The 27,253-nt window shown below is 38.6% G+C and overlaps 1 protein-coding gene across 5 annotated transcripts in view; it reads right to left on the bottom strand.

Moving 5' to 3' along the window:
* Positions 1–27,253, bottom strand: part of ZNF827 (zinc finger protein 827) — a 106,452-nt gene that overhangs the window by 27,567 nt on the left and 51,632 nt on the right. For all 5 annotated transcript variants that reach the window (XR_005105652.1, XR_005105650.1, XR_005105651.1 and 2 more), the window contains exons 5-8: positions 23,903–24,136; positions 11,454–11,702; positions 10,701–10,758; positions 6,164–6,267 (exon numbers count right to left, since the gene is read on the bottom strand). Coding sequence is in view for 2 of the 5 variants with exons in the window: in XM_037396657.1 (XP_037252554.1) it covers positions 6,164–6,267; positions 10,701–10,758; positions 11,454–11,702; positions 23,903–24,136 (645 nt within the window). In the remaining 3 variants the exon portion in view is untranslated. The remainder of the gene's footprint in view (positions 1–6,163; positions 6,268–10,700; positions 10,759–11,453; positions 11,703–23,902; positions 24,137–27,253) is intronic.

Raw genomic sequence — 27,253 nt, 5'->3', positions numbered from 1 at the left:
CGCTGATCAGTTTAGCAGAAATCCTCGGGGCTTGTGCTTTCACAGTCCCTTAAGGCCTAAGGACATTTTCCAGGGTGACAAGAGTGCCAACAGTCCCCTACACAGAAATCAAACCCTCAAGGTGTCCCTGCATTTCTGCAGTGCAGTAACAGCGGTCTCAGGGTCAGTGTAAGGTACGTTAAAAGTAGCAAGTCTGGCAGCAGGCTGAAAGAGGAAAGAAGGAAAATTGTCACTGGCAACTTGTGAAGAAACAGAAACTATAGTTGGATTTACTCTAACCTCATATTCAATTTATTAAGGTCCTGACTTTCTTAACTAACCTAGTGATGCCCCACAATTCAGAGCTGGTTGCAGATGTTTAGTTTGCTGTGGAGCACAGGAGATCAGAATCAAGCAGAAATACTGCCGGAAAAAAGTATATATGAATGAGCACATCTGCAGGTTGGACCAGATGCTTTAAGATGCTTTAAGCCATACAAAATTACAACATCAAGAGGTGTATTGACCTTAAAGTGTCTTTAAAAACAGATTGGGAAGGAGAAGACACATGCAAAATACTTCATACTGAAGTGTGTGGTATCTGTGCAACATGAACAGCTTGATCATTTATCAGGTTCCAAGTTAAAACTCTAAACCATCAGGAGGTATTTTTCAACTGCAGTCACAGAAGAAAGTAAACCAAATTATGTGTGGCCACAGCCACATCAGTCTCACACAAATGCTGAAATTTCACATGGCCGAAAGATACAGCCTTGCCTTTAGCCTACTCACATCCCAACATTCCTACAAACTATTAGGAAAAAAATAAAATAAAATTAGTTCACTGCTTCCCCTGATCTGGTTTAAAATGTGGCCACACAAATGTTGGTACTGTTGTGTTGGAGAACGTGCAAAGATGAGGCCCAGGGAGCCGGCAGATTTTCCTATTCAAGTATATTAAAGTTACAGTGGAATTACTGCTTTAAAGAGAAGAATTCGAAGGAGGGCGTATGAACAGTAACAGAACAAACATGTACGTCTCCTGAATAGTTCTGTAGTTCCAAAGATACAAGAATCTGTTACAAATATTACCTTAGTTTGATAAACATAAATATGGGAAATGCCACTGATTTCGTTGTCAATAAAAATACTACTAATGGTACCAAGACCCAAAATTTTTGCACTATGTTTCGAGTTTTCTACTGAACTAAGTATCACACTACTGATTCAACATTGGCTTCTGGACACTTCTGGAGAGGAAGCATGGCCTGCCTGTCACCTTACAGGTCAGTAAAGGGTGTAGAGACACAGTGACAGGATTGCATTTTCGAAATGCATTTTCTGATGCATTTTCGAAAAGGTACTTGAGGGCAGAAGCTTTATTTGCTTTATTTCACTGAAATAAGTAACACCGGTAAATTTAGCTCTGGCACCAATGGACAAAATTTAAAAAGCCAGGGCTATTCACGGAGTACAACTCCCCAAACCCTACATCCTCCAGTTCCAAAGGTCTATTTTAGCCATGTAAAATTTCACTTATCACAATCAAAATCACAGTTTTGCAGGAAGTAGTAAATTTTCACAAAAAGATGGATTTTTATCTTTTTTTAAACTTAATCCTCTACAGATAAAAGTGTTTCAGTATTTGACACTGTCAATGTAAATGAAGGAGAATACCAGGTCCTTAGTGAACAGGAGGAAAAATAATGAACTATTATTATACTACACACAGATACGCATGTAGAAAAAATACTCCCAAAACCCCATGGCTGAGGTCTTCACCGATATTAATGAACTGACCAGAAGAGGAACAGTGGATATCACTCATCTGCGTTTCATGAAGGCAAGTTTGATTTACAGAATGAGTCAGTGAGATAGTGGAAAACTATTAAAACACATTAAAGATTGGCTGAGGGTCAGGAACACGAGCATAATATCAAGTTTTTAATTTATCTAGTGATCTGGACTGAACTACATAGTCTGACATAAAACTCTGTTCTGTCAAAAGAAGAGTCTTACAAAACAGAAGACAAAAATGCACTTTTAAAGTGACTGTTTGAAATGAAATTTTTTATTTCTTCTCCCTACCTTTTGCTAGGCCAAAAAAGGTCATTTTGCTATTCTTATGGGGGAAAGCCGAAATTATTGTTTTGGATATGACTTTGTCTTAGATATGACTTTGATGCTATGGTAATTTTTGAGTGAAGTGTGTTTGATGTGGACATCAATACTGTTTTATTTTATTTCCATTTTTCAGTAAATGAGCTTAGTTGGACTATTTGTAATAGATAACAAAAAGTGTAATGTAACTACAATTAACTTGGTGTGGTTATTAATGCACAAAATACCTTAAAAAAGGAAGGGAAATAGTTCCCCAAATCTATCCAACACTTTTGAACTACATACTATAGGAAATTATTTTCTTCCCTTCTCAGAATATTAATTCACCACAGATTTACCAGGGAGTTACCATGACTTGTGCAGGGCTGTTGTGTCCCCTTCTGATTGCTGTTGGCGATTTCATTGTTATTTCCTTGGGTACCAGACTTAAAAGCTGCTACATGAGAACCTCTTCTGCCTGTGGTACTGCTGCTGATCAGGATTCCTTCACCTTTATTTCAGACCAAATCCATCACTATGTCATTATTTAGTTTTGGTTTGGGTTTTTTTTCCCCCAATTAATGCCCCAATCAAGTGCACCGCTCTCACACATTTTTAATACATCTTTCCTAATTATTTCATGCTCCTTAGAGAACTTACATACTTGATATCCTACAAAATGTTCTTCCTCTTAAATACCTGATCTTGCAATTTTCTTATAAACTGGCTATGAGGAGAAGTGTTTTGTGCTGAGGAGGCCACTAAGCTGAAGTCTCAAGGACTGAACTTTGGATCAACCGTTACTTAATCATCTTTAATACCTTCAACACAAAAAAAAATCCCAGCACTGCATTAATGAAAGCAATATCATCCATATGCAGAAATTTCAGAGTATTAAAAAAATTATCTTGAAAGCTAGAGTAACAAGTGAAACAATTGAAATTACAAGGTCAGATGGTCTAGAAAGTAGGAACAAGAATTTCTGTTGCATGCTGAAATCATTAGCTGAAATTGTAAAGGAAAAGCAAAAACATGTTACTATTTGATTAGTAAATGAACTGAGAGTCATCATCATGCTGTAGTTACAAAGATAGTGATTAATCAGGAGAGACAATATATGTGTATTTCCAATATATATATATTGGAACATTGCATGCTGCTGAAAAACTCATTGGTAAGACCTGTAAAATAGCATATATAGTTCTGACTACTTGTATTTGCAGAAATTGATCTCCCTGAACAGAAGCAGAAAAAGGCTACGATATTGGTCAGGAAATGGAAACCTTATCACACTAAAAGAGACTAAGAGATGTTAACTGGCTTACTTTCCCAAAATGAAGACAGAATTGGGGGGATGTAAGGTGGCACATTTAGATGGTGAACATCACAAGGAAGAATTATCAAAGATGAAGAACAGCATTGGTGAAACAACAGAAGTAGAACTTGCTGTGAATAAATCCGGGGTGAAAAGAGAGTGGTCTCAGCCCTTCAAAGGGGTGAGTTTCTCAAACAGTGTCCTCATACAAATAATAAGGATGACAGGTTTAAGATAAATCTTGTTAACGAATGAGATTACATAATGTGGTTACCTATTATAGAAAAGAATTGAATTTGACACATGAGGTATCTTACTGTCCTATGTTCCTGTCACTCTTCCCAATTCTTCTGCAGCTAGGGTGCCAAGAAGCCTTGCAGACAGAAAGTTGGCAGGAGTCTGGGGATACAACAGCCCATATTGGTGTTCTTTTGGAAAGAAGCACTATGTACATCGGGTTCCACCAAGGCCACCCAAACCAACTGGCAGTGAAGGCATCCTCATGCCACTTTGTCTGCCTGAGTCAAGCCTGGTTGCAGAGAGCCAGCACAGAGCAGCAGCTCAGACCCCATGCCTGTCCATCAATCAGACCCTGCTAACTGTGGTGGCAGTGGCACGTAATCACATTTTTGGATATTGGCACTGCTTAATGAACACTCTTGACCATTAGCAGTTCATCTGCTTGGATTTTAGTTGATCTCTTGAAGATGAGACTGGACTGGGAATTTCCTGTCATTTTCTTATGCTGTTCTTTTCTACTTCTTACTATCCTGTTTCGAGGATGAAGTAACCCAAAACAAATCTCAAGTGAAAGCATAAATACCATTTATCCATGGGACACCACGTACACATTTCCACACCATTTTCTGTTACATCCTGTTGACCTTTACATTGGTTTGTTACTGTTCCTTTATGCTACTCTCTGCAGGGATGAAGTTTCTTCTGAGCTATCCATAGCACTACATAGACTATTTCTTCTCACAAGGCTGAAACTAGCAGGAAATCTACCTGTGGGTATTCTGCTGTTCTTTTACATGAATATCACATTTGTAATGGATTAAAAATTTAAATCACATTCCTGGTGCTACTGTGAAGTTGTGCTTCAGGTCCAAGAATTTATTATGAAGCTGAGAAAAATCAACCTATTTTGAATGATAGGGTTGTTCCAAAAATAAAATTGAAGCAGACACCAACATTTTTTATTTCAGTGTACGTGCTGCTATTACATATCAGAGTCTTATAACCACAGAACAATATGTATTACAACACACAGACCTATCAAAATAATACTTATTCCATAAGGCAGAATACGGGGCAGCATGAACATACAAATCCCAGATCCTCAGAAGCCATCGTAACACTCCAGGATGTCCTAACCAACTAGATACTTTACATCTTTTAAGCAGAAGATGAAACATGTCACCAAAACCCGTCTATAGTTCTAGTGGCCTCACTTAAAATGAGGCCTTACAGAGAATTAAAATTCTTATATATTAATCTAGGTATGATGTAAGAGTATTGCTGCTAGAGGCCATGTCCTCTGAGGTACTGAGGACTGCCTGAGGAGTCTGAGAGTTCTCATCTTTCATCTGGGTATATGAATATTCCATGTTATGCCAAGGTCAAAAGCCAGGACTGAAGTGCTAACCTGGTTTACATTTTAATACTTTAAAGCACCACACCTGATCTTGTTCTCCTTGCTCAGAGTTACAAAATCCACTACTTGCTTGCAGAAGTGTGGCTGAGGCTAGCCTAAAGACCCTTGTCCTTACGCTGCAAATTTTCTTCTTCTTCCTGCTATGCATATTAACCTTAGACAACATCTAGCTCTTACCCTTATCTGCCACTTCACAAGCTGTCAAATGACTACTCAAGCATTAAAAAGAATGAAGGGTCTGTTAAGTTGTAAATTAAATGACAGTCTATAGCTGAAAATTAGCAGTAACGTACCCAAAACTTTATTGATTGCTAAGAAAAGGTGAATAACCCCCCCCCTACAGCTGGCTGTGTAATTACTGACCTTTAGAACCCAAGAGCTATTAATTTAAGAACAGATAGCAGTGAACTAGCAAGTGAGTTATTTTGCAGTAGGACAGTAAAGGCACGTATCAAGTTTTTGCACATGTTCAGTGCCTTTTAACAGTATTGTTACATGCCTTTTTTTTTTTATTTTAACGCAGAATATAACCCAAGCTACATCTGGACATCAAATACCTATCAAGTAGTTCAGAAGGTCTGTGCAAGTGTACCCACAGATGCTGAGGCCTTTCAGTATAAGAACTCTGCATCCTTCCAAAAGGATTTCTAAATTACTTAGTTACTGTTAAAGGCAGGAAAATTGTATTGCCAAGCCAGCTCAACTACTCCACTCCGATACACGTACTGCAAACATTTCATCTGTACCCCGAGAGATGGAAATGGCCAGTAACAGGAAAATAGCAGATATTAATCTGACATCAGTAAAGTTCCTTTACATATGGGAGAGACATGCAGAGAAAAACACACCTCTGTTAATACTGCTGAGTTCTATCTGTTAAGCACTCTTGTACAATTCACAGAAACAGTAGTTTAAAAGCTATTAATACAAATGCTTCAGTAATATTTAACTTTTTTCTTTCCCTTCTTAATAAGCACTTACTGTGATGGAGAGATAGCTGCCTTTTCACAAAGCAAACTACATTTTAAGAGCATTTGTCAGGTGGCGGAGTCAGTAAGAAAATTTTAAACAGATATATTAATGGGAAGTAATGAAATAGAAAGGTATCTGACCTGGTGCAGATGTCCTTCCATGAAGAGTAGTTTCATTAGGCAGGAGATCTTTTGAGTTGGAAGTGAATGGTGATTGTCTAAATGTGTCTTCAGAAAAGAAAGGGCTATAGGAAAAAATAAGATGTCTTTTTGTAAACAAAATAGCAGTTAATGGAAGAAGTAAATATGAGTTTTGACCCTATCATCTTAACATTGTAACAAATACCATCTTGTTAAAAACCCTATTTCATTTACAGAATTCATGTTGAAAGATATGCAGACCATAAGACAAGGTGTGCACAAGAGACATACTTTGGTAAAACTGCATCTCAGAGTGAAAACTGAAGTCCTTCTTCCCAAATGGCTTTAAAGTACATTTCAACATCTCAGATTTGCTATATCACAATACTATATGGATCATTAATATTGATACTTTAAAAAATCATATTCTACTGTCACATCTGGAAAGGACAATCAGGAAAGGTGGAAAATATTATTATTTAATAATAAGGTATATTGTAATTGGTTTTTAAACTAAACTTTTTCAAAATGTAGGTTAAGATGCTAAATAGTTCTCTTTTGACATGGAATTTCATGACTGCAATTAACTCCAGGAATTCGATTTTTAAAGCAGGAAACAATTCATATAAGCTAATGAATGGCTACTTCTCAAAGAGTATTTATTAAGTGCAAAAATTATCAGCTACTTGACTCCAAAAAGTCATGCTTTGGTTTTAATTAATAGGTAGTAAAAAGTCAATTTCAATAGTGAATTGGCATTTCTGCCAACATACTTTGTTTTCTGCTTAATTAAAGATCGTAACAGAAACAAGAATTCCTTGTCTACAACACAGTTATCAGTAAGAGGTACATAAAAAAATTCAAAATGGAAAAGGACAGTCTTCATTGGAAAACTTTTCTAAGGTGGTGTATTCCATTTGCATGCAAACTATTGATTTCTTACAAACCAAATGAGAATTACATTAAATCTGATCTCTCTCATATTGAGAATCCTTAACAGACTGGTAGTACGTGTTTCAAAGGTGCAGAACGGGAGACCAGCTCGTTTCTGCAGCCTGTTCTTATTCAGTGATAAAATCCAAGAACCTTTTCAGGATAAAGAATATACCATGAGATCTCACAAAGCCTTGCACAGTGGGTAGTCCATACCCAGAAAGTACGTGCCAGCAGCACCAACCAAGTTGACCCTACCAGTCCAGATACCCAGCGTGTCAGTCTAAACAACAGCAGTTGTGTACGTGTTCCCTCATACAGTTTTTCTGCAGAGAGTGAACAAGGTGTTCTCCACTGAGACACTGGTAACACTTTTGGTAATCATTTAGCTTCTCACCAAGTTTTTTGGCCATTATTCATTTTGTGCTGTTCCATATGTGACAGTTAATGGCATATTTTGGTATTTCTACAGAAGTTTGAACATAACCTTAAACACTGTCAACATTCAGTTGTGCTGAAGGGTAAGGCATGAAGCTGCCTCAAACCTGAACAGTTCAATGTATGCAGGTGGCTGAACAATGTGTAATGCTCAAGAAAACAAGCAATCAGGATAAAGCAAACCAGCTCTGGCCCACATGTGCAAAACAACTTTTTCCAAGACTCACATTTCCACTCAGGGGTGACATAATATAAAACAGACTGACGCTGTATAAAAATATGGCATCGTTTATTGCAACATTCCTCTCACTGGTTTAATAACGATTTGAAAGAAAAACACCAATAAAAAAAGTTTTATTACTGTTGAAACTCTTCAAAATCTTGTAATCCGCTCTGGTTTCCACATTGGCCTTCCTGCTTGTGCCTTAGATTCAGTCACTGGAACACTGCTTATTGCTGGTTCTAAGCAAAATGGATGATGCAGAGCTTATCTATTTCAGGCTAGGCCATCTATCATGAGCAGGCTGCTGTTGAAGACTGCATTGTATTGTGTCCCAAGGATTCCCCTCTCCGTCATCATCCTCCAGTGAATTACAGAACCATCCTTGGATACCTTTTTTTCTGCCTTCCTCTAGAATGGCAGCTGAGTCTCTTCAGTGTTGGCCCTATTAATATTTTTATTTCAGCAGATGCATCCTCCAGTTTCCAGTGCAAAGTATGGAGGGAGGAGCTCCTGCTTCATAGTAAGAAATTACATAAATTGTTCTCAATCGCCGTGCAAAGCCCCTTCTGATGAAGATAAAGCTTTAGGATTATTTTTTTTTTCTGGCTGCACTTTCTCCAGTTTTATGGCTACACAGTTCTCTAGATGAAAGAAACTTATCTTGGCATCTTATGTTGGCGTACTCACTTCCAGATCATTTGCTTCTCCACTTTTTGTCTTCATATCACAGATGGCAGGCTGTACCATCTCACTCAGCCATTGAACTGTGAGGAATCCTTGCCAGTTTCAGCTACTTAAGCAAAGTCATATGGAAGTATAAAAGTCCAGGAATACTCACAGGAGAAATGGCAACAGATACGCGACAGTTAGAAATGTTAATATGGAATAAGACAGCAAAAAGTGCCTGCGTACCCCACCTTGCTGGGCTTTGCTGATTTAAAATTCTCACCAATGACACAGCTTAATGTCTTTGCTCCCCAGCTACTCACAGGTGGACAATACTGACCTCACCTTGGCTCTCTGCAGCTGTCGGCAAACTTCACATAACAATTGTGATTCAAATGCCTTTCTGTCAGTGCTCCAGATGTAGGCTGGTGAGCCAAACTGCAACACCACACGTTTTCTTAATGCAGTCTGAGTGCCTCTATCCTCCACTGGCTGCTCCATCACATTCTATTTTTGAGAAGGCATCATACCCTTACCAGTAAAGACTTCCAGCTGTTTGTTTGGTTTTGGGTGGGGTTTTTTTTGCAAGGTTCTTTCAAGTCAATCTGTTCGAACTCGCAGGATTTAGTAGACTGACTCACTTCCCCTTAAGAAGCTCTTCTCATTCATGTCTTCTTCTGTTGATAGAGAGGTAAGATAAGAAAAGCACCCGGAAGAACTGAACCAGGCACTCAGCATTTCATGCCCTGATGGGTAGCAGTCATTATCAGGACTTCTCAGTAAAACTCACTGCAACTTTGACAACGGCCAATTGTCCTATCCTCTTAAAAGTTGGCAGCCAGAAGAAGGGGAAGTTATCTTTGAACTGGCCTCAACTTTTCCAGTTTGAGTATCTTTGATAGATCCAAAAGTAGCTCTGGATTCTCACGCCAGTCCTGCCGGTAACGTCATGAGAACACTGAAATCTATTTTCAACTGACTGTTTGTCACCCCCTCCCTGCTGTGCTCGCTGGATGGTTAATGAGTAGTTGGGCAATACATGTGCATTTATCTCCATATGTATCTCTCAGGCTTATGCTTTTAAAGTAGTCACAGGAAGGCTATGCAGGCTGCATATCCCACAAATTCCCAAACTAGCAAACATGGGAAGCATTCACAGTAGCCAGAAGTTAAAAGCTGAATTTAATTATCTTTCAACTTGTAACACCAAAAGGTCCCTAATGTACATTTACTGAGCTGGTCAGTTTATTAAAAACAAATTATTTACTTATTACAGTTACCATGAATGAATGGGATAGGCCTAGGAATTTAAGAACAACATACTTTAGAGATCTCCTCTTCTGCAAATGAAATGCTTTTCATTTTCTGTCTGGGCAAAGCTGTCTTAGCTAGCAGGCACTGAACATGCTGGGAACTTCTGCAGAAGGGGCTGCAGAATCACAGAAGGTTTTACTCTGTCTTTGAAGGAAATCTCTGTCACTTCAGTGTGCTCAGTCTCCAACCCATCCACACCGATCAGGGAACTTTCAGGTAGGAAATAAATGTACCCTTGCCAATTCTTACCTTCCCCTCACCACGGGCTCCTAAGGTTTTACCAAGTCTAGCTACCACTTATTATGGAAGAGCTTTGAAGAGCCCCCATAGGGGGGTCATATGTATGTAAACAACTTGTGGGCTTGTTCTCAGCCACAGTACTGTAAAGTGCGTATCTCTAACAGCACATGCTGTAACTGGATCATATTTTTAATTCCTGGATAATTTCATTCATTGTACTAATGAGACTAAATGTTTCATTAGCATTATCTCAGTCTGACTTAAAAATTCACCTCTAGAAGGCATTGAGATGATAGAAATACTAAACTGAAAATTTATTAAAGAAACCCAAGTTTGACAGAACACTGAATCAAAATCACCTCTTCTTACATTGGTCCACTTCTTAAAATCCAGTTGTCAGCCTGTTCTTCCCCCAAGCACCGCATGTACTATGTACAGTTTCTTTTACATTTCAGTTTTTGTAGAAAAAAATTCTTAAAATGATGTGTGAATACATCATCAGAGAACAGTCATTTTGGCCCAAAGGCCTTTTGTCTCATGAACTCTAAGCAATCAGATCTATAGGTGTAATTTTTCAGATATGGGTTAGTTACTCATGAAAATATCTTACACTTGTAATATCTGGTCACATTTGCAGGAGGCAGACACGTTTGAGTTCACAAGGCAAAATGAAGCAATGCCATTTACGCTACAGCTTTGTAGATAACAATGGACTGTACTTACCTGGCTGTCGTTCTGAGGGCATTATCTTTATTGTGGTTGTGCTCTTTGCTCACCTTTTCTGCAGAGGAATATACATGGGGTTTTTTTGTGATTAGCATATATCACATTTCCCCTATCAGGTTTTATTCAGCAGAACTATTTTAGTGCTTTCTGACATGTAATATGGAGTAATTTGGGGTAAATTACAGCATGATTAGCAAATGGGCATGACTATTTAAACTAACACCCAACAAATTTTTTGAGGTTCATATTTCAGTGTTAGTGCTCCGTGTAAAGTGTGCAATACAAGCATTCATTAAACACAGTTCTGATATCGTTGTCTTTATGTAATAGCTGAGGTTCACCTTCTTTGTCAAGAGAAATGGACATTGCAGCCCCAGGAGCACAGCATGCTGCAGCCACTGGCCACTTAATGCCAGTAACTATAAGTTCCCCTATACTCCAAGGCCTGGATCAACCCATTGGCACAAATTATTTAATTAGCCTTCAAAAACACGAGAGTTGAACTCCGGCTTTTCCAATTCAGTTCAAATATTGTGAACCTGACCTGACTGTCACAGTGCTCTAAAGCATATGCTAACTATGCAGGATGTTTGGTAAAGCTTTTGTGTTCCAAATGTGAGGGTAGAAGGGCTCTAACTCCTATTATTTTTCAGCCTTAGCAATTTCACACTTTCATAGCACTTTAACAGTTTATACACAATCTCTTTTTGTTCTTTAAATTCAACTATCAACTATTTCCACTGCTTTTACCTGATAACTGGAAGAGCAGCTCAGATGCCATCTTCACCGATATATCTTGGCTGAATAGATTTCTTTCTGGGAGCACACGACCTTCTGGTGTCTTCTGTATGTGTTCACTAATGTCTCGCCCTAATAAAGTGCTGTAGCCAACATTTTGGCTGGGTTGGCTGGGTGACACTGAAGCCTGCGAATCATGAATGTCAACTTCCATTGGTTCTTCCTTTATCTTTACCATCTGGGTATCCTTGTAACTCTCAGCTGCAAATATGTATTGAAAAAAATAAACAACCATCACAGTTATTTAATTAGGCTACGATTTTTCAGAGTACTCAAAGCAGGAATCACAATTACAAAGTTATAATTTGTATACCATATCACTGCAAATGGTAAGGGAAGTGAGCAGCTGACTGCTACGGTATTCTCCTGGGGGTTATAAATAGAAGGCAATCTCTTGAAAATAATTTTTCAAACTACAGAGCAGAAAATAGTTGCAAATTTGTAAATATAAGAGTTACATCACTTTCTCTGAATACTGGGTGATCACACATCAGTTAGTGAAGTTTTATTAAATAGAACTTGCAACTACACACCAGCTCTCCAAAGGTGGGCACGGAAGACCTCTTACAAACTCTAAATTACTCTTTATCAGCAGAAGTAACAGCACAGACAGTCAGAAGTATTGGTATGGGGCTAGGGGTGGGGGAGAAAACCTCATCTGCTCCTCTCCTGCACTTTCTCTTTTATGGAGACAACTACGTGAAGAACCAGTTTGTTATATCTGCATATGCTTTCCAGATGAGAGGAGTATTCTGGGGCCCATGCTCTTCTGAAGTCTGATTTTGTAACAAGCATAGATATTCCCTCATACGTTACAAGATCCAGTGACCTTAATAACCAGTTTCCATAAGCCCCTATCCTTCCTTCCCTGCTGCCTTCTCCAGTGTCCTAGGTCTAGCAAACAAAAACGTAGTCTAGAACCTGATTTGTAGTTCACTCTCTACACTTCAGATGCCCTGGGTGTTACTGAATGCTCTGATTTGGCTGCAAGGTAAGTGATCATTTTTCCTTTATAGTAAAAGCTCTGAAACCTCAAAATCAAGGCCCCAAGGTGGTTTCCCTACCACACCCCAAATACCTATACAGCCTTTTTGATTCAGACTTTCTGCTGTGAAAAGAGAAGTTAAAGACCTGTAGAATTTATTCTCAATTTAGTTTCAGAGAATGACAATGAGGTTTTTGTAAAGATTTTCATTCAAGAGCACTCCTGAAAAGACACTGGTATCATAGCAGAACTGCCCAACTAGGTGTTGCCTCTGCTGGCTGGATGCTGACTCCAGAAACAGGCAGCCTAAGATGGGCAATATGCCTAGGAGAATCAAGAAAATAAATAAATGCATGACACAGTTAAATATCAGAAGTGCCATCCAGGTAAGGAATCATTCCAACAACAACAAGGTACATGGGTTTTATTAATTTTGCCTAAACCTGTACACATACTTCTGGTACTAGCCAAGATACTGCAAGATACTTAGCACATGCCCCAAATTGTCACCTATGTATCCTCCACAGCTGGAGTCAAGGGAAAGCATGAGTTTGAATTGCTCATGAGCCAAAGGAGGAAAAGGCCACCCTAGCACCCAGCAAGAGGCCATGGTAGAGGTCAGGGACAGGCACACTGCAGCACACAGAGCCAGAGAAGCAGAAAGCTTAGATGCTGAGTGGATTAGGAACTGAGAGAGTAGTCTGGCCCTTGTCCAGACTGGGGGAACATGATCAGATCTGTGACTGTGGGACAGCATGCTAACTGGTACAGATGGAGGCTGGCCATCCTGATAGCATTAGGTGGAGATGGAGGCACTGCGCAATGAGTTTCCTCACATGGAAGTTTCTTTTTGCCATTTGTCAAATTTTACTACTTGGAAGACTCTGATGTTTAAAATAAATAAATGAATACCAGTTCATAAGAAAAAGCCCAAACACAAACAATACTTTCTATTAAATTCAGGTCAGAGAGGAAAAAAAATGGGGGGTGGGGGGATCCACTAACTTCACTTGATAAATTAATCTGTTGCTGCTCTCCTCCTTTCTAACTCACATATGATTGTGTCAGCCTCACAGATTTTATTCCAAGTGTGAATGTTTCAAACACCACCAGGCCTTTTGTTTTCCATTACCCAATATTACAATGAATGTCAGAGGTTTGGTCATCCCTGGTAGCATCCTTAAGCTAGTCAACTGGTTGGTGTCATCCTGTAGTCTCTAGCCAAGACGAACAGAATCCCTTTAGCAAGAAGACATAAGCATTCCACCTAAAATTAAACTGGTATGTGTCATGAAGTCCTTTTTCATTCCCCTGGTTTCTCCCTCTCCCCACATTCCTGTTCTTAAGTGGAAAAAAAGTGGCTTTGCTGCCTACAGCTCTTTAAAATAAAAATAAATAAAAAATCAAAGCCAAAAGATAAAAGCCACTTGGATATGTTCCAGGAACAATTTACATGAAGTGCTTTCAGTCTTTTCTTATGACATTTCTTGAACTTTAAAAGAAATATATAAACATTGATAAAAATCTTTATGATCTACAAGATACTTTTCAGACTTTGGAAAATTTCATAGTGCCTTCTCAACTGAAGACAAGTTAGAAGTACCATATAATGCCTTTTTTGTCCTGTTAAGCAGATTTTTTTTAATTTTTTTTTTATTTAAAGCTTCCATTATCCTTGTATTATAAAACCACAGAATGTTGCATCTGTGTTGAAAAGTGTAAAAATAGCATGCTGTGCATTGAAAGTGAACACAGAACAGCAAAGGAACACATCAGGTAACACTGTCAATCAAAAGCTCAGGTAACTGCAAACAAATGAGTTCTTCAGATGTCTGACAGACCGAGCTCTGCACCCAACTGCCAAATTTAGGTGCAGAGTCAAGCTGACCTTTGCTGCTCTCTCTGCTTTTAAAATATTCTTTCTATTTCTGTTCCTGCTCCACACAGTTTAATTCCCTGTCCAGCAGATGCTTTTGAATCAGACAGACTGATATGACCCCAACTAAGGCAAGAGTCAAGCAATACCGATGACCTTCTCTCCCTCACAATCAGCTGGCAGGCAAATTGTCCTAACTAAATTTACATATTTGATCATTTCCTTTGACCTTTATCACCACAGCTGCACCCTATGATCTGACAGAATGTCCCTGCAAATGTGAATCCTGTCATACTCCGACTGCCAAAAGCAAACACACACAGAAGACTGAAGGAAGGTCCCTATAATAATTTTACAAGAGGTAACGACAGGGAAACACAGTCAAGTGTGTCCCATGAGCAGCAACCACAGACACACAACCCATCTGTAACAGATCTTGGGCTGGTAAAAGACAGCAGTTAAAGCAGTTAAGGTTGTACCCACAGCCATCTCACCATACCAGCAGTCAAACTGTAATTTCTTGAAGATTTATTTTCCTTTCTGTGCTACAAACTATTCATTTGTGGAGTAAGGTGATATCCCTTATTTCCTTACGTAGGTATCTCACATGGTCATAGCGTAGCTGAAGTTTTTCAAGTCAAGGAAGGACTGGTACACCAAAAGGTCTCCTAGTTCAAATAATTAAAATCATAATAGCTTTAGGTTTTTTTCAATTTTTCATTTCTCCTTCAGTAGGTGAGCTAGGTTAAATAAACTGCAACATATCAGAACACAAAGTTAGTATACGAGAGTAATTTTCTTCATATCAGATTTTTATAGAAGTCCAGACATCTAATTCCTAGCAAAAATCAGTAGGGGATAAAGACTCAAGTAGCTCTAAAGTATGCTGTGATCTCCTGAGCATGGGCTGCTCTTCATTCCAAACTAATCTGGATGAAGCTCAGAACAACAGCACAGCAGTGAACATTGCTCATCTGGCAGAAAATGAACTAAATCACCTAATACGCCTTTTCCTGCTGTTAACTTTGTGATATGGAAACAGCTTAACAAAACAAAAGAAAATTATTGCATACACAGATGTACTATCATCAAGCCACAGAGATACTGTTTTTTTCTTTACAGGGCAGTATAACTTTTAATCAGCTGATCTATAAAAGCCTCAATTACATTCTGTTCACATCAAGTGAGACAATTTTCCACATCAGATATGAAAAATGCAGCATCGGACAGGCTTGTTCCAGGAGAAAGCAGTTTCTTCCACAGCTTTCAGGTTCTCTGGCATTCACAAGTTCAAGGAACTGCAAAGTAGTGGCACTTGCTAAAAAAAAAAACCCCAAACATTACAGAAGAACAATACTCATGCTACCTAAAAGCACAGGGTACAGCATTCAGCCCTGAAGGACTGACAGTGTCACCTCCAGAAGGTGTAACACTAAGAGTGTAATTTAATCTTAGACAATGCCTCTCTACAGCCTAGGACAGAGATTGCCAAGACGGGGTGCCAGTGAGGGCCCTCAGCCCGTTTCTGTGAGACATGCTGGCTACCCTGCAGCACACTTCAGGTCTTACCAAGGTGAGCCAGGGGGTCCTGAGGTAACAGGAGATAAGGGGGAAACACCAATGGAATTCCTCAAAGGAACTAAAGGACCTGTTGGAGCGGGTCCAGAGGAGAGACACAAAAATGTTCAGAGGGCTGGAACACCTGTCTTATGAAGAAAGGCTGAGAGAGTTGAGAATTGCTCAGCCTGGAGAAGAGAAAGCTCCAGGAAGAACCTTATAGCGGCCTTCCAGCACTTAAAGAGGGCTTGTAAGAAAGATGAGGACAAACTTTTAGCAGGGCCTGTTGTAATAGGACAAAGGGTAATGGTTCTAAACTGAAAGAGGGCAGACTTAGACTAGACATAAGGCAGAAATATTTTACAATGAGGGTGGTGACACACTGGAACAGGTTGCACAGATCAGTGGTAAATGCCCCATCCCTGGAAACATTCAAGGTCAAGTTAGACCGGGCTCTGAGCAACCTGATCTAGTTGAAGATGTCCCTGCTCATTGCTGGGGGGTTGGACTAGGTGACCTTTAAAGGTCCCTTCCAAGCCAAACCATTCTATGATTTTATGAAGCACTTGCCTGCTCTAGAGGGGACACACTGAACACGCTCTTCTAATAGAGCACAGTCTACTTTTCACTTTATTTGAGATGAAAGTCAAAATCAAGTGCATAGATTTAATAAAAAGTATAAGTCATGTAGTAAATATACTGCTTTTCTGATACAGTAACTGTCCAGTGACCTTCCATTGCTGAAATCAAATGAATTCTTGTTAAATTACTCAAACTTCTTACCACCATTTTATTTAAAACTTCATCCTGCAACTAAAATTCTAAGTTGCTCATATTTGCTGAAATGCCCATCAGCTTTACAGATCAACTTTATGAATCAACATAGAAAATAAAGCCTTTCCCATATGTCTCATAAATTGGACTCATGCACTAGTTTTCACAATCAAGTAGACAGGGCTAACTAGTGGGTCAACTTGTACTGACTTCAAAAGCTTTCAGTATGGAGAATCAGGCATTTTGTTATGCTAATTGTTTTGATTTGCTAGAAATAAACATGCCCTAAAACAGCTTAAATAAAATCTCAGAGGTAGTGAACAGTTGGCAAGCCCTGAAGGTTCTGCTACAGACACAACAAGTAACATCTGATGTTCCCTAGGGCCCTGTGCTTGATGCTTTATTTTGCTAGTATTTTTTTCAAACTGCTGTTTTATATAAGACAATGTCAATGGGCCTTGAATCAATGTAACAGGATCCTGCACGTAAAAAAAAAATAAATCATAAAATGGCTTATATTTGTTGTAGTGGAACATCTGAACTCCCATGTTACAGAATTTTGCAACTACAGGTTTAGTTTCATAAAAATGCAAACACCAACAACAGAAAAAAAGAGCAAATTAAAGCAATAGACTAATTTGAGTTATGATACACATCTGCTACTCCCTCCTTTTAAATGGTAGGATTATCATGCTTACCTGAAAGACCCTACTTGCAGAACACAGCCAATCCCTCAAAACAGATCAAGAAGAATTTGATAAAAAGTCTACACGTGCAGGGAATTGTTATTTTACAATATATTCCATCTAAGTCCATGTAAGTCTCCCAGTTCAAGAAAATTCTAGTCTAGCATTTCTGCAGCAAGCTGTACCTTTGCAGAGAGCCTGACTCCAGTTCTCCTGTCTTTACAAGCTGGCTCTCTAAAGGCAAGGGGGACTGCAAGAGGCCCCTCTGCAAATATTGTGCATCCACAAGGCCCTGACACACGGAAAAAACTTGACACTGCCCACTTTCCATAGCTCTGTGGCAACTCCCACCTGGCTGAATATCATCAAGGAACAGCGGTAAAGCAAAGGATCGGGGTTGTTTAAAATCTTTGGTGACAATTCCTAAATAAAATAAAATAAAATAAATCCAGAACACCAAAAGAAACACATTTGAGCCACAGGCATTATGACTTCTTATTATTGCAGATTTCCTAATCTTTTAAATTAACATGGTTTTCATTAAATGTCAAGATCACCCTGACATGGAAAAAAGGAAAAAGGTGATCTGCAATAACTTAAAGGTACAGTATAGCATCAACTGAACTAAAAGCTAGGCTCTGTTGTAAGGTACTTGTTTTTCTGTGATTTTTGTTGTTTTGTGAGGGTTTTTTAAGATCTATAATTGAAAAAGACTTTGCAGACTTCTATAATCCCCACCCTATATTTCTCTGTGAATGGGCAGAATTTTTTTACATTTCCACTGCTTCTGGGTTTAGACATTAAGTGTTGTCTTGAAACATGGTAAAAACTATCAGTAGCTACAAATCCATTACTAGTTGAGTTCTTTTGGATTATGTTACTTTGCAGATGTCATGGAAAAGCTTATTAAACTGAATGAACATACTATGGCCTGACAGGAACTTCACGTAGTACAGCATTGGCAGATGAGTCTCAGAGTCTTTTTTTTCCTCAAGATTTCTTTTTTTCCAAATCTGGAAGCTGACACATTGCAATAGTAAATCTAGCTATCTAGAAGTTTGTATCTTTTTCTATATGTAATTAAATCACAGCTTCACTCTATCCATTCACAATCAATTTCACATTTCTGATGGTTAAAAAAACAAAAACCACTTGGCTAATAGCAGGATTTAATCTGGTTATGTGACTTGCCATGGCTTGCTATCTCTTCAGTTCCCTTCAAGAGAGTCTTATTTTGAGTCCTACACTTCCCCACTTACTTTCCTGAGCTTCTACAGAAGCACCTGCTGCTGCCCAGAGCTTTCTAATGAGCTATTTAGAGACCAAGGAACAAAAGACTTCCCTGTATTTTCACTCCTCTGCCCATTATCAAGGCTCTTTAAGCAGGGATGAAAGAACTTGACAGCTCCCCTGCAATCTAGGTACAGAGACTCTTATGAGGTCCTGACAACAGCAACCTGCAACAACAGCAGCCTGGATCCATACAAGCTCTTCCCAGAACAGTCCATGATGTTACGAAAAAAAAAATATGTAGGAAGGTTAGTTTCTCTGTCCCCCACCTCACTCAAAGAACGTAGTAATGTACTTTTTCTTCACCATAGTAACAATAAACTAAAAAGTCTGCTAACACAACCCCTGAAAATATTTTGTGACTGCCAAGAATAATAGCTTACTAACCATGGACTTGTTTTTGTTGTCAATTCACACTGCTGATGACAGCCAAACCTAAAGCCACCCCAGCCTTAAAATGAGGTAAATCTGACAACAGCTGTCCAGCCACACACACACAGATAGCACTCCTAGTTAGCAAACTTTTTTAACTGATACTGTTATTCAGTTCCTCTGGAAGTCTATGCTGTTGTGACTGGACTGGTTTTGGTATGAGGTAATTTAAAGCCTTCTCAGATAGCCCTTCCTCTCGCCGTTCCCTAATGCACGATGTGCCGTTTTTGGAATAGGAGTAGCACTGAGGTATTCTGGCCTTCATCTTATGCTAGAATTCTACTATAATTCTTCTTTTCCTTTTCCTCCTCTTTTTAAATAGAAGTTGTAATCCATGTGGCATCAGTTAAAATGTAAGATACAGTGTCAAAAAAATTAACTACAAGGTATGAAATAGGAAATTAGTATCAACATTTTCAAGTGGATAAAGACTTAATCAAAAAAGGAAAAAAAAACCCCAAACCCTGTAATAACCAGCTGTGCTGGAAGAGAAATTGTCATGTAATTAGGTGATAATAAATGGAGTTGATCAAGAATGCTTTTGGAATCAATTGTATGCAACATTTTACTTCATGACCTTGGCACAAAAAGTAAGTATGCACTAATTGCATCTGCTGATAACCCTAAATTATGATACATTGCTGGTACTGGGGAATCGGCGTATTACAAGAAGCACTGTGACCTGAGGATTGAAGTAAAAAAAATCCAAAGGAACCAAATAGTACAAAGGTCATGCATTTGCTAGTCATAACAAGGATATGCGCAATACAAGGGGAATCAATCCACTGAAAAAAGAGAGAGGGAAAACAACCTGAGTTACTACTGAAATGCAAAATGACTACATTTCACAAATAAGATATAGCTGAAATAAAGGCAAACGTGATTCAGACAACATTTCTAGGAAAGACAGGGACATATTAATGTCATAGTTCAAGGCACCAGGGTAAAACACTACTTTTAAAATGCTAGTATCTGGAATAGATTTTATACACCTCCAGCTATGTATTCATTGTTGGACAAGGCGGCAAAACACTGTACACTTCTGAAAGATAATACATGCCCCAAACATATTAGCAGCATGACTATGTCAGTAGAAAATGAGGGTTTAGATTCAAAAATTAGCATGTAAATGCAAACATTTATTTTAAATTTCAGTCTCCTCTGAAACCTACCTTTCAATTTACAAGACTGAGTGTGTAAAACTGACCAGGGATCACTGGGTGCACACTTAATTAAACAATTTGAGAATGAAATTAGCTTTTCCATGAAAAAGAACTAGTAAGAATGTAGAAAACTGGTACAGGTGTATTTGGAATATTACTTCTACTTCTTACAAGTAATTCCATGCAATATTTAACAGGAATTTAAAATCTTGCACGTATGGCACCCTTCCAGACAGAGATGAGAGTGATCTGGCCCACTCCATTATCTCCTCAAATCTGTTTGCTTACCGTTGGACCTTGTTTCAGTCAAGTCTTAGTAATGGACAGAATTCACAACTCACCTTTGTACATTCATATAAATCATGATAGTCATTTTGAGTTCCGTAAAATGTAGGTTGAAAGTCTGCACTGATGCTTGAACTTTGCCCATTAACCCCCAAAGACCATTTCTTCCAAATGGGAGTTTCATTTATTTTTAAATAGCAGATCACTTATTAGGAAGTTTTGTTTTGACTGTCTGGATGGAAATGGGTTCCACCTAAATGTGCCCAAGAGACATTGAGCTTCTTAGCTTGAATAATTCTCTGGAAGAAGTACAACTAGGTATCAAGTGACTAGGTATCAAGTTTGTGTACTGAGAGGTGGAAGATCTGAATCCAAGTGGAACACAGTGGAGAAAAAAAATGGTATAAAAGGGCTTAGCATCTCCAGGTAAGGTCCAGCTCCACCAAAGTAATATGCAAGGTAAGGGCCTTATCTTCAAGACTGGGTGAGTGCTGCTAAAAGCATGCAAGTGTCCTGACAACTTTTTAACCTAGTGAGAAAAGAGCACACCTTGCACAGCAGAACTAAAATAGACAGCTGCATGTGATTTTCTCTTGGTTTTGTACATCTGTCTTTACCATGACAACTAGTAAATGTTAATGCTCTACTACAGTAAAATATATTTATTCTTCTAATTTTCCTAGGTTTAGTTTCTGAGTGGCTGAGAAGTCCCTCCATTATAAGGGCTGGTGATTTGCAGTAAGTCTCTCAGTATGCACCAGTGCAAGCTAGGCTGCAGAGATGGAAAGGCCTTCTGCTACACTATACAGGCTCAGCTAAGAGCTAGCAACACAGCATCTCCATTTGGGAAAAGAGATTTCCCAGTGAAAAATATAAACCAGTGTATCCTTCACATGAAAGGAGACAGCAAGGTCTAGGCCTAAATCCCAAGAGGTTCCCATGAGCTGCAACAATCAGCAATATTATTGCTCGGGGAATAACAGAAGCATGTATGTCAAGAATGCAAAAAGCAAAATATTATTATGCCGGAAATCCCTTGCTGAATTTGTATGCAGTACAGGTTTTGGTAATTAGTATTACACAGAAGTAAGGGGTTGGGGGGGGGGGGGGGCGGGGAAGTGAGGATGTAATCCATTCAGTCTTTACCAAGAATATATAGAGCCCGGAAGGACCTGACTTAAACCCAATTATATAATATATCAAATCTAATAAGGGCACTTGACTGAAGATTTCCCTCAGACGGTACAACATCCAGACTACTCATCCCTTTCCTTTTTTTTTTTTTTCTTCTCCTTTCAGTACTAGGAAAAAAGGAGCAAGTTTGGTCTTCTTTTTACTTTATTCTGAATAAGTGGCTTAACTGTTTAAGTTCTAAATCACCAAAACCAGAGCGCAGAATTGCTTAAGGTAAGTTGGGAAGTCAATAGTGATCTCAGAGTATTCTACCAGATAAAGTAAACATTCAAAAACACTAGAGGCTACTGAACTTTGATATTCCTCCTATATTTGTCCTACATTAAACTGTACCTTTGTGTTTTTCTCCTTTATAGTTTCTGCCTTAGTTGATAAACCAGAAAAGTGCAAGTTGAAAATAGCCTATGTGATAAACTTGGTATAACCCCACCCACTGGCTGATTCAGGAATACCAACTGCAGCAATTCTGGCTAAGTAAATCCTAGAGTAATTCTTTGCCTTCTAATGTACAGATTAACCAAAAAGACCACTACCAGCAAAAACTGCTCAATCACTAGGAGTCACAAGGGAAATGTTAAACTAGTGTATTTCTTACTACAGCCTTCAAAGACTGGTAATTCCCAACAACAGTGACTGAAGACTTGACCAAGATTTTATACATACCAGATTTTACTCGTATAAACAGATACTTAAGGCACAAATATTCTAATATAATAGTCTTCAATAAAACTATTTAAACACAGACTGCTGGTGCTGAACTCAAGATTCACAAACAATAACCCTAGTGTTTCTGAAGTACATGAGAAATCATTAAGTTACAGAGCTTTTTCTTTATGAAAATAGCTATATCCATTTATATGCACCAAGAAAAATAAAGTCACGGGTTAATATTCACTAGGCTGTAAAGTTCTGTTACTAGAACACCATACTTGTATCAGTTACCAGCAGCAACAGTGCACTATATCAATAACCAAATGTTTAGTATTTGGGAGCCTGTGAAAAACTGGAAAACTTCTCTGATCAACTCTTGTACCTGGGAAGCACTTTTTGCACCATTAACATGGAAGGCTTGCAAAACAATAATTCAAATTCTTCTGCAAATTAAACTGTGCAGGTATGAAAAGAAATCAATTACACGTTAGAATTTATGGGAGAGATCCCAGCCAGTTGAAGTCTTTGAAGTAGAAATTTGAGCTCAAATTCAATTTTGACAGTATCCAATCAAGCCAAATAATTTCAGATAGTCTGGCAGGAATTTCAGAAGTTAATAGACTTCTAAGCATTTCAAATGGCACCTCTTGTGTGACTTTGGCATACTTAAAAAAAGAAGTCTTGTCCAGTTTTGGAGAAGACTTAAAAATGAAATGATTCACTTCAGGCGTGGAAGTACAAAACTCAGACTTACTTTCACGCCTTGGTCCTAAAAACTGAAGTCCATTAAATAAAGTTCAAAGCCTTTTCGTCACTCAAACTGTTCCCAGCAGGGAGAATTCAACCCTTTTACTTTCCCTTAAAGTTAAACCCTAATTCTGACAGGCAAAGAATAATTAGCAGAACCTACATTTTTATTTGACTCCCTCCAGTAGTAACAGTACATATGTGTATACACATGCACACTGTCTACTTCTCTGGCAGAAGGATGTATCACTAAGCCAATGTGGGCGAGTTCAAGTGATCTCCCTAACAGCAGAAAGTTGACACAGTTTACATTATTTGTTTAATAGCGTATCCTATAATTTTGTGATACTGTCAGAAAAAATAAAAGGTTTTAAAAGTCGTCATTTCTAAAGTTGTATCAGGTGTAGTTCAGTACAGACACACTTTCTTATGATGTTAATGAAGTGACACATCAATAAATCGGTATTAACATAGTCTGGTAGATTTTAAAAATGACAACATCTAAAAGCTTTAAGGCATCATTTCTTTTGACTTATCCTACAGTCATTAATTTGAAAACCAGAGCACAGACAATTAGATACTATGGCAACAGACCAAACTGAGATGTATTACATATATGAACCTGTGCAGACAGACCTTTTCAATTGTTCCTTCACTTGCTACTAAAGCTAAACATTCCCTCTGCAAGGTAACCTTGCTAGCAGACACAAAAAAAAAAAAAAAAAAAAAAAAAAAAAAGTTTAATATTATTAAATATCTACCTGAGAGCTTCATGAGGAGCTCAGATGCTGCCTTGACTGACATGTCCTGCCTCATCACATTTGCCTGCACTTCCGGTGGCTTGAGTTTCTCCTCAGGGATGTTTGGAGCTGAGGCTTCGGATTCGTGGCTGAACACATAGCTGGACTGAGACAAGGCTGAACTTGCAGCTTCTTCATCCTTAGGCTCCTCTTTCACTTTAAATTTAGGAGTCAAGGGCTCTTTTTGATTTGCAGCTGTCAAGAGAAGGAAAGAAGTGAGACTTAATGAGGTATGTAATATATAATCACAGAGCAGCTAGTAACAGGAAGAAACCATAACCCAAGAAATGTTAGAGCAGGTACTGAAAGTGAGCATGTCAAACAGCATTCAAAGATGCTTCAAGAAGTAAACAAACTTCTCCATCTTTTGTACAAAGGGACAGTTTTGAAACACAAAACCTGCATGTACCAGAGCTCAAGAAACCGTCCTTCTCTTATGTTTTTGCCTCTACTCCTCCTAAGAGCATTACCCTGATCATTGGTTTGTAGGTCTTCTATAGGCTCGACAGAAGTTTAAAACATCATTTCACGTAAGGGCAAATTTGGCAAAGCCGTGGGTACTACATACTGAGTTCTTTGAGCATGGAAAAGAAGCAAGAGATGAAGACTAGAAAGAGGAAACTAAGAAGGGAGTAAAAGGGATAAGACAGCAAATTCTTAGGTCCTAAAAGTTGGTATTTTCAGAAGACACCATTTCAGGTTCAACACCCATAAAAAAGAAAGTTTAAAATAATCCTTTCAAATACTCCATGTAAGCAGCTGCACAGCCTCAGAGAAGGGTACAGTGACCTTGGGGCTGCTTAAAATTTACGCACTGAAAAATGCTGTTCTTGAATGGTCTTTCCAATACCCCTTGACAGCAGTAGATCCTTGGCACTGCATTTGGTTGAAGGGATAAAACCAAGAACACCTCTTAAACAACACTTCCAAACCCCAAGCAATATAATTCCACAGGCAGACTACACGACAAACTATTTTTCAGCAGCTCTTCTTGTAATTTTTTAGGTTGGTCCAGTAAGACACAGTTCCTTCCCTGTCTCTTAGCGGCTTTTTCTTGTTCAAAATTTCACTTTAAATTCCCAGTAACACACAGCAGATGACTCGTTCAGTGCCCTAAACTTTGATGAGTTTACATCTTTCTTACCTCTCTAAACCTCTGTCTCCACAAATATGAAAGATAGAGCCTTGTCCCCATTTAGTTATCTTTCTGAGCTCCCTCACCATTTACCTCACTACCTCTCCTACATATTTTCCTCCTTCCACATGACAATCCCCTGCCTACCCTCATGACTCTTGCAGATGAGCTCTGTCAAATCTCGTTCGGACCCCATAAGAATCATGCATAAGAATCAGCATTAGAAGCTGATGTGCCTTGCCTGCTGCAGAGAACTGCTTTACAAACCCATTACACAAACAGGAAAAGCCAAGGAACCGGCACATCACAGGGAGCCATTGCTCCCTCACACTTCAGAGCTGCCACCCAGGATAACAATGCTAAAAACAATGTTGACAACAGATATTCTCCTCAGCAATTCCCTCAAAATCTGACTCCTAAAGAATGTGAATTCCTGCATCCCACTGTGAGCTCACCATCTCCCAGAGACTTCAGCCCTAAAATACAGGGTACAACTGTCATCTTTACCACAGATGTTTCCATTTGCTACTTTGAGCTTTGTTCATTTTCACACAGTCCACTGGTTTGTGGTTTTCTTTTTATTTTTTAAAGTTACTACATTACCCTGTAACACAACACTTGCATCTTTTCAGTTTATATTCCAGGGTTGTTTGATTTTTCTCCTTTCTTATTGGTTGGCAAGCCATTACCAAAGAACAAGATTAAAGCAAGTGGTATAAACAGTGTACACATAAGCAGCATGTACATACACATTGGTGCTTTTCACTACTTCAGAAATTAAATTAGCTTATATGTGTAATTTTTAATATGACCTATAAGCACTTTTATAAGTATCAGGAGTTGCTTTTTCCTTTTTACAAAAAAGAGTAAAAGCAGAAAAATGAAACATTAAAGCATGTTTTAATTCATCAAAATACAGGTTAAGGCTCTCAAACCAATCTTAACTTTACCAAGGTACTTCGAAAAAAACTTCCATCTGTCTTCTTTATCCAGGTCTACATCTTTCTACCTCAGTCTATTCTGAGGTTTGACCTGAGGTGATGAATGGTCAGCCAAAAAAAAAAACATAAAAAAAGCCCATACTTTCTATGCCACACTACCTTCTACATTCCTTCTCTTTTAAAACATGCCGCTCTAGCTGCTACTGATATGAAAAATACTTTCACCAGGAGCTGAGTACAACTGATACAGAACATTCTGCCTGAACTTTCAGAGAACCTGGAGGAGAATAAATAAATAATTAAAATAATCTTTCTTATTTATTAATTTCAAGAAGGTATTAATTCAAATTGTCCCAGAAAATAAAGGAAACATGAGTCTGAGTGAAGAGGTAAAGATGATCCACTGAAAACAATCATTAAGCTGTGAAGCCAGCTATGTTTCTGCCGATGAACGAGGGCAGAAAATGAACCAGGTAGAAGAAGCACTATCAACAAGGTCCAGCATACACTTTTACCATTTAAGATAGAGTGATATTAAACTCACATACACAGATCAGTGTAAGCTTGCTACCATACACCATGGTCCATGATAAACCAGATAAAGAACAATGTAAGAACATCGATAAACAAATAGAAGCACTGTAACAGAATCCATGTAATATCACAGTCAAACTATGAACTTTTTTCAGAGTCAGACGCTACAGTATGCAGTGGGAGATGCCTTATGGATTCCCCTACCACAAAGAGGAGGATCAAAAGGGGTGCTTTTAGAAGAAATTAGCATTTATTAAACGCTTTTATCACCATGCCAAAACTCAGCAGTCAATTTGACCTAATCCAAGGGCAGGTGTTAAGCAGCACCTCTGTGCTCTTCATCTCAGGATATTCTCAAACTCTACTGAGATGAAGCCAAGTTCTAATAGCTCAGAGAACTAAAAATGCAAGGTAGGTCGCATCAGAGTTTAAATAGCTTCATGACAGCGACACATCCAGAATGAGTTGAACAGAGTATCCGTCAAGTTTCCCTTCTTTCTTATGTCTCACTTTCCCTTTCTTTCCCTACCTCACACATTAACTCTCCTACTGTGACAGCACATGCTGCTATAAGCCATTGCTCCCTCACACTTCAGAGCTGCCACATGGGATAACAATGCCAAAACTATGTTGAGAACAAATCCATGAGCACAACATCAGACATAATCTAAACAAGCTCTTCATGAGATCAGTATACTCAGT

This window comes from Falco rusticolus, chromosome 1, assembly GCF_015220075.1.
Source record: "Falco rusticolus isolate bFalRus1 chromosome 1, bFalRus1.pri, whole genome shotgun sequence".
Classification (NCBI taxonomy): domain Eukaryota; kingdom Metazoa; phylum Chordata; class Aves; order Falconiformes; family Falconidae; genus Falco; species Falco rusticolus.
The sequence above is the reverse complement of the archived record's forward strand: the minus strand, read 5'-3'. Positions and strand labels throughout refer to the sequence as shown.